The following is a 15915-nucleotide window of genomic DNA, read 5'->3' on the forward strand; positions in this document are numbered from 1 at the left end:
TGGGATCCATGGGTCTCATTGAAACATTCCTCATCTGATTTAGGCCATGTGACTGCAGGTTCTCCTCAGAGCCAAAAACCTTGGCAACCTGCACAGGCACACACACACTCACTCATAGCATAGAGACACTCCGTGAGCCATACCTGACATTTCATCTGCTCATGGCGAGTGAGACAGATTGCTACACATATGTATTTAAAGCGTCTCTCTCAACATTGTTTTTGGTTCATGCAAAGTGAAATATTAGCCCAGTGGACTTTGGCTCACATCCAGAATGAAATGAACTGATCCTTTGTTGCTGTTTAATGCTTGCTCAATGCAAATACACAAGAGCAAATGCAATGTGTATGTTTGCAGCAATTGCTGGCATTTTCACAAGTCACCGTGACAAGTGTGTGCGGGAAGCAGCAGCTCTGAAGACCTGTAATACTTTTAAACCCCCAAACACCACACCACTGACATTAGATATTCTATTTGTGTCTGTGCTTCTGCAGTTGATGATTATTCAATACTATATCATAAACTTACAAAAAACAGCTTGTTTTGTACTTAGTGTGTGTGTGTGTTATTGCAAGGGATTAATGAAGTGTGTGTGCTGCAGCTCACGTGAGGAGCAGCTAAGGCAGGCCACTTTGATTGGACACCAGGATGCGCACATGCTGTAACGCTGAGTGAATTAAATCGAGCCAACAGCTGACTCAAGGGGTGTTGTTTTACTAGCGTAATGTTCATCATCTGCACTGTAAAAGCAAGACGATGCTCTTTTCTTTGCAGCAGTGCAAGCCTACAAACCTTCACATTTTGAGACCATGCTACATGACCACCCTGCATTCATATTGAACCATTTACTGTTTCTGTTTATAATATAAATCTCATTTATCAGGGAGCAAATGCCATCAAACTGTCCCTTACTTCATGCGCTGACATCTCCCACATCAGTCTCTGTGAGAGTGAGTGTGCACATATCTTACCTTAGAACAGTAGAGCATCCAGACTTCATACAATCTCTCTTTGGAGGCCATGGTGCCGAATGTGTGGCACCTTTAGGCTCGAGTTTCCACCGAGGTCACTTCCCTGGGTGCTTCATGGCTTTCAATCAGGAGTTGAACCTCTGCTTCTTGGCCCCAATGCTCATCATCATCATCTTCATTACTGTCCAGCTCTGACAAGGTGTGACGCTTGCTCTTCCAAAGATCTATGAAAATGGACTGATGCTAGTAGACGTATTGTGACAGAAATCATAAAAAAAATTATTCCATGGCAGAGAGGAGCTATAAAGTCCCAGAAGACCTGCAGCAGCAGGGCCCAGGCTTTCACTTCTTCTTCTTCTTCCTCCTCCTCCTCCTCCTCCTCCTCCTCCTCCTCCACCTCCTCCTCTTCTTCTTCTTCTTCTTCTTCTTCTTCTTCTTGGAGGTGTTCCCAGCAGCCTTTGTACTATCAATGATAACAACACAGACGATTACATTTCATGGAGGGGGATGTTTAATCGCGGTGAATCAAATGGCGAAGCTACCCACCGCTAGCAACAACAAAACGCCCCCAGAAGCGTTACTCCCTGTGCACTTTGAGCTGCCCCACTGGCTCCAGCAGAAGACAAACACACACTATTAATAATGTCTGTTTCTGCTCCGAGTTTCACTAATAACCACCCCCCACCCCAGCAACCTCAGCCTGTCTTCCGCCTTCAGGCTGCCGTATCAGTCGACCTTACCTGACCAAGCTAGCTAAAGGCTAGCTGTCAAAAAAAAAAACCTATTTCTGTTGGGTTTTTTTTTTTTTTTTTTTAAAGCCTGCTTTCCTCCTCCTCCTCCTCCTCAAGTGACAAAGACGCCTCGTCCCCCTAAGCCTGTCCGCTTACTGAAAGTCTCACGCGTGGAGAAAAAACGTGAAAAATGTGGGATAAACGTGATAAAAAAAAAAAACCGCGGAGAAGCAGAAGAGCTCTCACCTGAGCACCGACGGGACCAACTGTCACTGACGCCGTCTCCACAGTTGTTGTCAACGCGTCAAGCTGACGTCAACGCGCCGGCGCGTGCAGCCTTACACTGACTTCCCGTCACCGCGGCCCCTCGATTTATGTCAGAATAAAAGGGGGGAAAAAACTCAGCTTTAAAAACAACTGCACATGTGGCTTGCTCTTCAGCGAAATCAAGGAATCAGGATTAGTGTTATACTTTAATTAAATTTACATTTGTGTTCACTACTATTATTAGATCCGTTGTGCTGTCTGTGCTGCTCTAAATAATGCGAAATGTACACAATAAGAACCTTTAATTTGGTAGATGAACAGGATACACAGTATGCTGCAGCAACTGAAACAAAAACAGTCACGCCTGAAGCGAATATACACGGGTTTGAACCGCGTTGCACTCGTCCTCTTCCTTTCCTGTAGCATTTATCTCAGGAAAAAAGCAAAAGTGCATCGAAAAAGTGACTTCTCGCATTTATCATAACAGCCAGTGGGTTTGCGACATTTTTCCTCCTTTACGTTGTCGATGTGGACCTTCGTGGTTGCTAAGGGCTGGGCCGTGTTACGCAGCCGCATAGGTTTGCTTTATTTTGCTGCCACCTAGTGGGGCAGTAAGTTACTGACAATAGTATTTTCTTCTGAATAGTTTGGTTTTTAAAATGTAAGAATATTTCCCTTGCGAAATGCAGAGGAAAAAAATAAAGAAAAATCTGAATTTCCTTTTTAAGCCATATTGCCCAGCCCTGCTATGTATAGATTAAAAAGTATTGTAACAAAAATAAGTAAATAAATAAAAATCAAATTATGTATCATAGTCGTAGATGATTTATGTTAAACTAATATAAAACGTTGTAAGCTTTCTGGAGGATAAAAAAAATAATAACAATAAAAATAAATCAAGAAGCTTTTATTTGCAATTACAGCACATTTTATTTGCAAAAGCAGAGTATTCGGCTCATGAACAATGTACGAATACATGACATAGTAAAGATGTTTAAACAATGCAAGAAAGCAACATTCTCTTTGCCTATTTTAACAAAGCTGCAGAAAATATAAAGCTTTAAAAAAATGCATGCGCCAGTTTTGCCCCTCAGGGAAATAACCACAAAATAGAAATCCTGGGGAAAAGACGCATATGATAAATTCTAACAAACACAGGTTTTGTGAAAACCACATTGTTGGCAACATAGAAAATAAACATCAAATCTACAAATGCAAGTGCTGTTGATTTTAAATGAGTTGCAAAGAGACAATGCAACCTACAGGCATAATCTAGATATGTCAGTTTGTAATACAGGTGAAGTGTGGACTTTGATTAAGTTTGAATGTTAGCAAAAAGCAGTGCAAATTCACAAAGAAGCAGTTCCTAAGAATTTCTAACAATCTTAACTAACTTGGAGTCTAAATAGACAATATTAACCACTGTATTGTGACCAAGTAGCATAAGAAGTGATCAGATGTCTGGATGCTAACGAATGTGCTGCCAGTATAGAGAAGCATAAAAATGTTTTCGCCACTGAAAAACAACACAAATGATGGCTGTCAAACAGGGGTTTTCTTGAGAAATAGCGTAAGGAAACCAAACTGGCAACTGGCCTGAATCCAAAGCAGGTAACACATTGACTGTAGACATTTACGTCACAAAATCCCACGTGAAAAAAGTGTTATCATTCCAAGAAGAACCAGGTTTAGGTGTTGATAATAGAAGAAAACTGTATAACAAAGAGTATAACCAGCCCTAATAAAATGTTAAAGTAGATGATGCATGTTTCCCATCCAAGTTTGCTCTTGGCCAATTCAACAACTAGTTATTCATCAAAGAAGGCAACAGCAGGTAGGTTTGAAATTGGCAGGTTTTAAGTTTGGCCTGATGTTTTTTTTTTTTTTTTCAATAAACCATAAAACAAGAATTATGAATCGAGATGAACTGAATTTTATTGTGCATTTGACATTGGATTCCTTCGGCTTTAGGACATTTAAGCAAAAAAGAACTTGAGGCAAAGTTGAGAGAAATGTACCCATGTGTGGTTTCAAATAGGTCAGGGTACGTAACCCAAAACATGGTGCTGTGTTTTCAGGTGTAAAGAAACAGCAGTGAGGAGCGTAAAACAGTGAGTTTAAAGGCCTAAACTCTAACCTGTAATATTTAACTGTATTTCTAGCATTAGTTTGAGCTTTATCTACTTTCATTCCAGGTTAGACTTCAAGTCAGACGTAGGATTCCTCAGCAAACAGAAGCTGCTCAAAGTCTGGCTCTGATGTGGGATCACTGCATCTCTTGAGCCACTCCATGCGACTCTCCACCAGTGCCAGGGCCACCTGCTGGCTGCTCTGTGGATTACTGCGCGGGTGCGAGGAGAAATAGTCCCTCACTGCTTTGGTGGCGTAGGGCGACAGGCAGAAACGGGCCTCCGAAGTCTCTCCCTTCGAATCCACCTCAGACACTTTAAGTCCTGGGTCGCTGGGCAGCCGTGCACGGTTCAGGGTGCAGGTTTGGGCCACAACCCGTTGTCCAGGTTCGGAACCCCGGCGCTGATAGAGCCTGGCTTTAACCTCCTCCTCAACAGAGTGGGACTTGTAGCCTTTGAAAAGCGAAAGAGACGGCCCACTCTGCTTGTAAAATAAAGACGGTGATTGCTGCATGTTCAGGTCAATTCTAGTTGTTAGTGGAGATTTAGGGAAGTGGAGGCTCCCAGTGGAGTGGTGGTGGGATGGGGGGCTTGATAAGTTCTGTTTAAATGGTTCATGGCCAGGTCTCCCCTTAGCAGGGCCCCTTCCTCCTGTGTCTTTGGGGCCTCTGAGGGACATTTTTGTCTTCAGCTGACTGCTGGGGTTTGGTTTTCCTAGTGTGGGCAGCTTCTCAGTGCCGCCCCCCTGTGGATAGAGACACATAGGTAAAATATGAGAGATTTTAATTGTAGTGTTAACAGTTTATATTAGTGTTGGAAGAAATGTGGCTTATGTACCAATTCACACTGATGAGTTGTTGTGTTTCACAGAGTTGTGTCATATATATATATATAAAAACGCAATCCATTTAGGAAGGTAAGTTATTAATTGGACAAATGAGAATAGTTTTTTTTGTTTTTTTTTTTAACTCTGAGCAGGTCAGAGTTGATGTTTGGGCTGAGGAGCTGTGGGGCCGCTGCAGGAAATGGTGTTGTTTTTAGGGTTGAGCAGGGGAATCAAACAGTAGGGTCCCATCCCAAAGTGACCCCTCCTCTCTACCACAAATCAAGTTTCACCCCAGTCGCAGCTGAGGACGACACATCTCATGAAAGCTGGGGGGGGTAGAAATGGATTTTTTATGCCCTTTACACTCTACCTGATATTTACTGCAGGGACATGGATTCAAATGAATCCCTTTGCTGCTTTCAAATATTTTCATTGCAAAACCACAAATCATTTTCGTCTTACCTCTTACATACCTGAAACTTCACATAAGCAGGGAAGAAATTTCCAATCCTATAAATGTCCACCTTTAATTTAGTAAAATTACTGTTCTACTCTACTCACCCCCGTCTTGTTCTCTTCCTCTAAGTTGTCCTGTTGGGTTAGTGACAGTCTCCGGTCCTTCTTTAGCCAAGAGTTTGGATGGAGGCCGCTTCTGGCCTTTAAAGTCCCCCACTGCAGTGGCTCTTTGAGTGGGGAGTCTTTTGGACTGCACTCCAGGTCTGGACATCCACAAGAGGTCACCACAGAGCTGCAGGTTGCAGGCAGCTGTGTTTTGGTCGGTGAAAGCCCCCGTCTGGTCACAGAGGTTCGGTCACTGCAGAGGGAATCCGGGGAGGTGGGGGTGGAGGACAGGCTGGGAGAGCTGCTCTCCACAGCTGCTGATCTCCTGGACTGGCTGCTGGGCTTTTTGGGAAACTCTTCATCCTCACCAGTGAGACCATCGGTGCTCCCCAAAGCACATGGACCAAACCTGGACACGTAAGCTATAGCCGGCTCTGAGCGCCGCCTCTGCCTGTGCAGACCGTCCAAGCACAGAGAGTCCAGGGTGGACGAGGTGTCCTCAGTTGTTTGAGACTGGTCAGGGCTGGAGACGTTTTGGTCCTGGGTCTTTCCTCTGCCTCTGCTCAGTGGCTGTGAATTGAGATGGTCAGTTCTGGGCCGCCGTAGTTCTGGGTCTTGGTCACAGTCGCTAAACGTGAGGATGGAGTCCAGACTGCCCTGAAGGGGTTTAGCTCGAAGGTTCCTCCTGCTGCAGAAACTGGGAGACCCCCCACTGCTGGTGTCTAACTCATTCTCCAAACTGTCGTAAGACGAGTCGGTCAGCGGATACCACAAGTCTAACGGTCCAGAGAGAGGACGGCAGTGAGAAACAACAAAACACTTTCACACTTGGGAGACTACACAAAATCCATTCATCACAGCTCCACTGCTTCTGTACCTGATCCTGTCTCTTCAGTGTTGTGTCTTTGTGGCAGACCTCCAAACAAAGAGGAGGGGGCTTCTCCTATAATCTGCTCACAGTGCTCGATCATGAACTTCACCAGCTCACAAACCTACAACAGATCAGGAGAGGATGAGATGGGAAGCAGCAGTCTCCAATGATCCAATCCAAATCCAATGATTTTTACAGTGAAAAACAAAATTCATTCATTTAAAATATGCCTGTTTCCTCAAAGACCTTTCAGTTTTATCTCACAATAAATTTTACAAATTAGGGAGAAAAAGAAGTTCAAACGTCAGTGCGCGAACAAATACGTCTTTGTTTCTCAGCTGGGATGGCTTAGACAGATTTATATGATTGTGTTGCAAACTAACAATCACAAATGTCAAAGCAGCAGCAGCAAACTCAGCTCTATCTGAGTCTGGGTCAAATTCCTCTGTGTATTAGACATATTCCAAAACAAAAACCTTTTTTGGCTGCACGGGTTACAGCATCTTACCCTCTTAGCGCCCTCTCCCTCCACCTCAGGGCTACAAAGCGCTCCAGGAGGCCAAAGCATGCTGGGAGCTATGCACACTGAAAGGTTGAAACTTGTCATTTGATTCTCGCAGGCATTTCCTTGGATACCGTGCAGCAGAGCCAACAGGTATCGCAGCAGCAGAGCATTTTCTTTGGGTAGTCGACAGATCATCCTGCAGGAAGTGCAGATCGAGGGTTTAGGAGAGGCTTCTGGGAAACCAGGAAACCCTCTAATAGTTCAAATAACAGCAGAAAGAGTCACTACCTCCGTATGTCCTGCACCTGCTCTTTCTCCTCCTCCTCTTCCTCCAGAACATCCATCCATTCTTCAAGCAGCTCACAACAGAGCAAGCTGCCTGGGATGCTGCGCAGGAAATCCTGAAAATAGAGAATGTATCATCCAGGATTAAAAAACCAACAGAATGAGCGTGACATTTTTAAGAGTAATCACTGTTCTGTTGTACGAACTGCACAAATTAGATCCGGTGTGTGAAGGCGTGACATCGTTTAAGTACTCGTGCACAAGAGCTTTGTGCTTGTGTGTTATCCCTCCACATAATAAGAGATTATAACCCAGATTAAATGACAATCTCAAAACAATCTCAGATCCTCTGCAGTGGACAGCTTGTCCTGCTCATGTAGCTGCGGATAAATGTTGCGTGTGCAGATGGGGGTCAATAAGGTAATGAGCTGTCATGCAGGTGCGAAACAGTTCAAGGTAAATCTTCGGACCTTAAAGACTCCAGCTATGATGAAAATGTGGTCACGTGTCAGAGGAAGTTGAGATTCCCCAGCATCCAGAGAATCCCGCAGCTCTCTGACTGCCCGAGCCCCTGCTGGCCGCCGGAAGATCCCTCGAGTCCATGAACCCTCATGGTAGAGAAACACCAACATGTCCTGGTGAAAGAGCAGACGGAGACCACTTTCAGATTTATTTTATTTTTTTATTTTATTCCTTCTATACTTCATCTTTGTAATGTTTCACATTTATATATTCTTTTTTTCCTCTTCTTTGTTTGAAACAACAAGAAGCTGATAAAATACTGAGTTTTTTTCACGCAAATGTTGGTCTTTCAGGGGAAAACAAAGCTGTTTCTGTAGATGATGGCGTTAGCTGCCTGGTGAGGACTAGGTGTATCTGAAATGTTTCAGTTTATTTTGAAATTTCTCTCTGGAGCACTTTGATACTTTCACTGAATTAACAAATAACCAAAGCTGACTGATAATTAAAGACCGCATTGACTTTAGATGTTGCCAGTGACTTTGCTGTTCTCATGAATGTGAATTTAACTCATGCAGGTTTTGTCACATTGGACCCATGAAGTGATTTTTAAAAGGAGCTGTGGTCTATCTGCATCATTGCCCCCCCCCCCTCACCATGACTGGCTTTGGCAGAGCACCCTCCACACAGACAGAGCTGAGCGGCTGACCGAACAGGAAGCCACGGGCACCCCCGGCGAGGGACAGCTCAGTGAGGTGAGAGGAGGAGCCCCGCCAGAAGGCCCAGGTGATGACGGACCGCCTCCTTTTAAATGTCTTCTGGGACAAGTCTGAAAACACAACACGCCTGAGAATTAGGAATACTTTTTTTGGCTGGAAAAGAACGATGATGCAAACATGATGGCACAGCAGGTGGCCTCACCTGCAGACACCTGCTGTTGCAATGTTTCCATTGGTCGTGGCTTCAGGATGAACTGGCACTGCTTATACACATGTAGCTGCTCCACATGCATGGCCTTTTGTCTGTCCACAGGAGGGGCAGGGGCATCCCTGCCTCCTGAAGACATGTTGTGTCTCACATGACTCATCTGGATACTGAAGGGAAACTCATGACCTGAGACAGAAGATGATTTCGGATCAAACTCTGCAGGCTTGATGTAGTATTTATAAAACAACAACACACTGCATCACATCATTAATCATTAAACGCCACGAGCTACTTCACACAAAACACACTTCTCTGGGAGTGAATGGTGTGTGTGTGTGTCTAAAAAAGAAATGTCACCCAGGGCTGAAGGGTTTATGAACCAAACAGTTACAGAGTTGGCGGGGCAGAATTATTTCACTGACCTATCAGAGGATAGGGAGCATTGTTCATTCTGGAGATGACCCACAGCTGGAAGTCTTTCACATTTCCCTGAGCAAAAGAGAGACACCATCAGAAAAACAAGACATAAACCACACAAGGACTCAGAGGACAGGAACTCTTAAAAAAACAACAACAACAAACACACACACACACCAAGAAATGTCGCAGGGTGCACAATGAATCGTATTCACTCCGACTGTTCACATGTTGTTTGATTATGTCACATGTAACTACGGTGTCAGGGGAAGGAGGAAGCTTCTATGAAAGCCTGGCTGTTTGTCGATGTTTGTGTTTGGGCTGGTTAGTGAGAAGAACAACAAGAACTTATCTGAAATAAATGATTGAGTGTTGATCGACTTACAATGATGCTGAACTGCTGCAGAGCCAGTCGGATCACCTCATTGGTCGAATCTGAGTTGCTGACAGGAAGCGTCTTGGTCTGGTGAGAGAGCAACAAATAAGATCTACAGTCATGACACATACACAAAAGTGATGGAGCCAGAAAATCAAGAACAGTTAAATAAAAAACACATGAAAAGATTAATGAAAACGTACAACCGCAAAAGTGTTGATTCCTTTGCCATACACTCTCAGAGGAATGGTTTTTGGCTCCTCCATCTCCTTCTCCTCTTTTATCCGACTACAAAGAAAAGTGGTGAGATTTTACTCACTCACACACACACACACACACACACACACACGGTCAAAATGTGTGAAGGCAGTTTACCTTTTGAGGAGTGAGTGCCATCTCTCCTTCTGATCTGTGGAGCTGAAATATATAAAAAAAATAATAATAATAATTTTTCATGGTCCACTTGCTTTTAATTTTTTTCCACAGATTTTATTGTCACCATGTTTCGACAAGGTTTTAGTTTCAGCTGGAGCAAAACACATCTCTGTGATTTGTAGGAGTGAAGACTGGGCCTGTTTGCTGGATCCTCAGTGTTTCTACTCTGGCTTTAAGAGTGGCACTAAATTTATTCTGCAAGTATGTTGGATAGCATCTGTTTATCCAGCCTGCTCAACCTGAAGAAAAACAAAGCTATGCGAATTCCTGATTTCTTTGCGCCAATAAATCCTCTAAAGAACAAAGAGGCTCATGATGGAGCAGTTAGACTCGTTCCAGGCCGGAGCTGTTTATCCCAGTATTAAAAGCATGCAGAGACCCTGCTCTGATTGACTGTGGTGGCCAGAACCACACATTTAAAAGGTTTATGCATTTAAAAGCAGAAACACAAGAGGTTTCTGCAAACAAGTGTGTCCCATATGGGAGAAGAAATTAATGAGTCATGAATTAGAGGGCAGACAATCAGGAAAGAGGACAGAGCAGGAGAGCTCCAGATCCACCTTCTACTCCACATATTGTTTCAAAAAACAAGGACTGCAACAGCCAAACAGGCAACATGTGTCCTTCTAAGTTGGCCGACTGACCTTTTGTCATGTTTGGAGGTTTATAGCAGCATAAATCACAGACTGGTGACGCCCAGTCTGCGTTTTACCTAAATGTAGCGACACAGTTGCAGGTGGGCCAGCCCATGACAAAGCTCCTCTCCGGGTTTGTGCTCCCCTCACACACTTCGTCTATGCAGCCTGCTGTCCACATCTCACACACAGACACCTGGGCCTTCTGCTTGAAGTGGTTGGCTGACCTGAGAAAACAAAGAGAGAGGCATGTAGGCCAGTGCAAACTCAAAAACGCTTTTAACCTTCCAGCTCGATATTAACGTCACTGGGCCGCGAAGGATATGAAGTGGAGCCAAAGCTGCTTCCACACACATTCACACTTACTTGGCTTTTGTGATGACTAGGATGTCATTGAACAGGAAGAGGTGCCTGTCCTGAGTCTGCATCCCCGTCTTCAGCTGTGCATGTCCGTGGAGAAGGTAAGACCTGTCAGAGCCACTGAGGAAGGACTGGACCAACGGACAGGTGTCTGGACACACAGGAGCCACGAAGCTCTCCCTGAAACACACCAGTCAACCACATCACTGCTGTAGTCCTTGGTAAGGCTGAGCACCAGTTAACTCATCACTCCAACAGTTCTGTCTTACCAGAGGCAGTTTACACTATGTGCATCCTGAAACTTATCATCGAGAAAAAGGAACTGTTTTTCTGCTGTCTTAACAAGGAGCCATGATATGAGATCATGATGCTGACTTTCATTTGCAAATGAGACCAACTGAAATCGAATCAAAACACAAAGTGGGAGAAAATTCAGATGAAGAAAGAAAATGAATTTGACACTGATATAAAACGACAGCTCCATGATATTTACTTAGTGTGGGAGTGGTGTCATCTCACAGGGTCGGTGGGGTGTGAGGGGATTATTCATCAGGAGCTTTTTAATGAGGTTACTTCCTTCACACTTTCCCACTCCATATGTTCAAAGGCAGAGACTATTAATAGCTTCCCGATCCTCTGATGAGTCTGGTTACAGAGGGATTATCTATCTGACTGGATTCAGCACGTCACTCAAGGTGTGTGTGTTAGCATGTGGCTCCAGGCTTCTGTCAGCGACCTTCTGTATTTTAAAACTGTGGTATCCCAGGATGTTTTCACTGACCTACTCACCCTGTTGTGAGGTGACACCAGCTTAAAAAAAACAACTGAGGCTTCAACATTTGCAACAATCTGGTACCTAATAAGATAACAATAAGATAACTTTCATTGTCACTGATGACGATGTGCCTGATGCTGGGGGTGTCCACACTGACCCATCAAATTGGGTCATTGCTGATCTTATTCTCTGTCAGTTCATACAAGTTCATGTTTAGTCTTGTTGTGTGTGTCAGAAGCGAGACCAGTACCTGGACAGGGTCTTCGACCTGGTGAGCGCCTTGGTGATGACCAGAGATGGAGCGGACTGACGGCGATAACTCTGAGACTTCATCCGCTGGAAGAGACGGAATAAAGTCCATTCAGGTCAAAATGGTGTCTTACTGACAAAAAGCTACAGAACAATCAGAGGAACATTTTACTGATTTTTGTGGACAAGTTTAGAAACAATACCAACTGTGAGAGCCTCCATTTATTTAAGAAGTGTCTATGAAATGTTATTTCCTCTGTCACCTTTTCCCTTAGTTCAACTCAAAAGTCTAACCCATAAAATAGGCATTAAATTATCTTAAAAATAGACCGTATCTCTCCATGAATACAAAGATTCTCTTTTCCATATCACATTGACCACGAGGCTCTGCAAACCTCAAAAAGCTAAAAACCCCATCAGCAATTAAGTTGATATTTACACTCCTCAGTCGTTATGTAAGCTTCCTGATGTTCGGTACATTCATCACAGCACAGAGACTGAATGTGGCCTCCAAAATGACAAGAACGGCAGATTGAAAAGGGAGAATTTCAACACGGGGAGATTAGTTTAGGGTGACGACATTTCCCAGCCTGTACCACCGTTCGTACTCAGCAGCTTCTATCAGTTTCTGCCGTAACACATCCGACCTTTCTCACACAGCGTCCATCTGTAAAAGTGACTTTGCTTCTGAGAAATACTGAAAAATCAAAATTAAAAAAAAAATAATAAATAAAAAAACAGCTCTCAGTTTACATTATGGATGAAGAATTTCTTTTTTTCCTTAAGACTCATCCAAACCACAACATCTCTGACCCTCAAGCTACATACTTTTGAACATTTTTGGTTTTGAAGTGCTCATATATTCACAACTCCATATTGTTGCTTTAATGTGAATTCATAGGAAAGTCTTTGAAGTTAAAAAGCTGTAAAACCAAACAGATACATGGCACACTGACAAAAGATTTAATCCATTCTTCTGTACGAACCAGATGTTGAACGCATCCACACTTAGATCTTCCCCTTTCCTTTATGATCCTACTTTCCCCATGAGGATCATTAAAGTTTCATTTAATCTAATTGTAGAGGGATTTGTGAGTGTGAAAGCAGGCTGAGAAAACACCATTATATAACCGCAGGTCTTTCATTGGCAGATTAACACACTATGAGGCACAGTCACTGCGTTCAGTTGGGTTGCTATCAGCTGGTGTTTGAAGATGTTCCTGCGGATGATTTAACTCGTTGCATGTTTTAATTCTGTGGGCTTTCTTATCCAAACTTTGGCCTGATGAGAACAAGTCTGAGTGTGGCAAGTTTTCTATCTCACTGCGGCTGCCTACCTCCAAAAGAGATAATGGCAGTTTGCAAGAAACAGTGTAACCACAGTGACTCTGGGTTAAACCAGAGCTCAGTTTAATTTTTTAGGTAAATCGGACTCAGTTTGATTGAACAGGAAGACAAAATGATGGTTTCCCACTTCATCCAGTCCCCTTCCACTAAGTTATGGATGTGATGAAAAATAACGATCACAATAACAAACCCAGGCGTTTACAACCATGCTAACTACGTCGTTAATCTCCCGATTTCACTGCGTTGTGTTTGTTGGGTTCACGTTTGCTATTTAGCACAAAACATAACGTGGAATCTGCCTGAACGAACCAAAATCTGCACTGCTATGTCTAATGGTCTGTCTCCAAGAGTCGGAGGATCACCAAAGGTGGCAGGATTAATCCTCTGGCGGGCAAAAATGGCAGATACAACCCAATTTCATCCGTCCAGCATTTGTTGTGTTACTTAAACGTGGACCAAAGTGGTCATTGGTGAAGATTAATGAAAAGCTCCAGCGTGAGCAAAGATCAATACCTCTCCATCCCACAACCGACATGCACGTCCACACATTTTTGACATTTCACAATGTAATAACATTGATTCAGTCGAGTCACACAGGGGTGAAACATTCCTTACACACACTCCAGCCACAACATTACAATGTTACATTAGTTTCCTAAAAATACAGCATAAGCCCACACAGAGATTCTGCTGGGAAAGAGCTCTGTTAATCAACACTATCATTATTATTATTGACTGTGTCAGCACTTAGTAAATCGTTCTCCAGCATTAAAATAAGCTGAGAGAACTATATGATTGAAGAAACAACTCAAGTGTAGAGGAAATGTTTTCTTTAAAATACACAAACTGACCCCATCTGATTCTCGCTGGTCCCAGATCTGGGCCGCCTCATTTAGTCAGAGACGTGGGTTCATTTCAGGTGGGAAAGCAAATTCCCAGCCGTCCCTGTATTTACTCATACTGTCCAAACCCTCTGCAGCAACAACCGGCATGCTCAAGTACAGATGAGACGCTGAGAACACCAGGAATCAATCATTGACCAAAACAAGGACAGAGTCCAGACTGGAGCTTCTGCACGGTGGAGTGAGAGCAGACTATCTAACCAATTAACCAATTAATAAAAGGCTGACAGAATTCTAACAGGTCCATTTACATAACGAATACATTTAGTTCATACTCCATTTTTCTGCTGGTTGTTTTTAATTGTTCGTAACAGTTTATTGTGATTCAGAAACAAATAGGAAAGCCTTTCTTATTCAGTTTTCAAATTTGCAACTCACTAATATTTGTAGTGATTTGTTCACATTGCAGAAAACTGCAGGTCAGATGTTCATGCTCCTTGATTATACTTTTAATTGACTCATTATTAAAAATGAAAGTCTGATATCTAAGCACATCTGCCTGTGTTCACTTAGATTTTTATTAAATTAGTTAAGTGTGAAGTGGAGCAATTACTCATTGCAATATTTATTATCATTAATATTATCATGATCATGACTGTTGTTGTTTTGGCTTCTGTTTCATTTCTTTTTTATATAAGACACAAACATTATAGTTTTCAACTATAATGGTGCAAACTAATAACTAATATATGTCGTACATTGTTGTGAACACTGAATGTGAACTAAACGGTAACATGTTAGAAATCTTTCATTAATCTCCTCTGGTTCAAATAAAGTCTCACCAGGTTTGGGTGAGGATAATTAACGTTGACAGAGTTGGTTATTGATTATTATTATTGGCTCACGGAGTCAGGGTGGGACTCATCTAACCGAAAGCACAATCACACCTTTTATGGCAGATGGAGAAAATAAAATCCCGTTTCTCACTATCCAGCACATACAAGTTCATTAAAACAAAAATAAATAACAGATTGGACAAGTGAAACATGAAAAACTGCAGGAACTTTCAACATACCCGTTTGTTTTCCGCCTGTCCACCGCCTCGGCTGAGGCTGTCCTGCTGCTGCTGAGGAGACATGTTGTCCATTCAGGCTCCAGACGCCCTCCGGCTCACTGTCCCTCTGTCCTCAGGTGATGCAGGGGCGACACAAATTCCATTAACACCCTCCGTCTCCGGGAGTTCGAGACCATCTCAGCTCAAACCAGGAGGAAGTCACGGAAAACCTCAAGTCTGCAGCCAAAGACGCACAGAGACAAAAAAAGAAAAGAAAAAGAAAAAGGTATGAGCTGATTTTCAAAGAAGTTAGTGATGAAGTTGAGCTGATGCGACAGTTCGGTGTCCTCACCATCAGTGTAAAGCTGTGCTGTAACCAAAGCACCTCCTGTCTGGATTATCAGGTGCTGTGCCACTCCTTAATGCGCCTTTACGCACAGATCGGAGGCGGTGCCAACACGCTGCAAAAAATAGGTCCAGTTATTTTTAACCAAATTGTTCTATTCATTTCAAAAACAACAACAGGAGAGGAGGAGTGTGGAAAGCAACGATAGGAAATAAACATGCAGAAATTAAAAGTGCAGCCCAGTTTGTGGCAAAAGGACGCGTTGAATGTCACTTATCCACATAATGAGATATTTTAAAAGGGGTTGATTTGGCACCCATTATCATTATTTCCACATTGAGCTAACAGAAGTTAAAACACACGACTCCAACGAATATAACAACACAAACCTGAAATCCCAGTAATCCTGGGAACAACTTCGAAACTAAGAAGCCATTTAGATCCAGTCGACAAACGTGATCAGATTATGAGTCTGAGGCTCACTGACAGTCACTCCATCTTCTCCATCAGTCAGAGGTTATGAGATTCCACTTTCTTTGGGAAACAG

General features: G+C 43.1%; 2 protein-coding genes across 2 annotated transcripts in view; both read right to left on the minus strand.

Annotated features, from left to right (window-relative positions):
* nbeal1 (neurobeachin-like 1) overlaps positions 1–1336 on the minus strand; it is a 36378-nt gene extending 35042 nt beyond the window's left edge. The window contains exon 1 of the mRNA XM_029519053.1: positions 972–1336. Coding sequence (XP_029374913.1) covers positions 972–1022 — 51 coding nt within the window. The 5' untranslated portion in view covers positions 1023–1336. The remainder of the gene's footprint in view (positions 1–971) is intronic.
* Positions 1337–3801: 2465 nt separating this feature from the next.
* LOC115055068 (rho GTPase-activating protein 20-like) lies at positions 3802–15511 on the minus strand. Its single transcript, XM_029520518.1, has 17 exons — positions 15375–15511; positions 15044–15259; positions 11781–11866; positions 10762–10935; positions 10473–10622; positions 9701–9742; positions 9529–9613; positions 9335–9412; positions 8955–9021; positions 8527–8718; positions 8262–8434; positions 7617–7781; positions 7150–7262; positions 6865–7057; positions 6363–6477; positions 5486–6261; positions 3802–4843 (listed from the first exon to the last, which is right to left on the minus strand). Exons 2-17 carry the CDS (start codon positions 15113–15115, stop codon positions 4178–4180), a joined length of 3147 nt encoding a protein of 1048 aa, XP_029376378.1. The 5' UTR covers positions 15116–15259; positions 15375–15511; the 3' UTR covers positions 3802–4177.
* Positions 15512–15915: the final 404 nt, after the last annotated feature.

The sequence above is a fragment of the Echeneis naucrates genome, chromosome 2 (genome assembly GCF_900963305.1).
Source record: "Echeneis naucrates chromosome 2, fEcheNa1.1, whole genome shotgun sequence".
NCBI lineage: Eukaryota > Metazoa > Chordata > Actinopteri > Carangiformes > Echeneidae > Echeneis > Echeneis naucrates.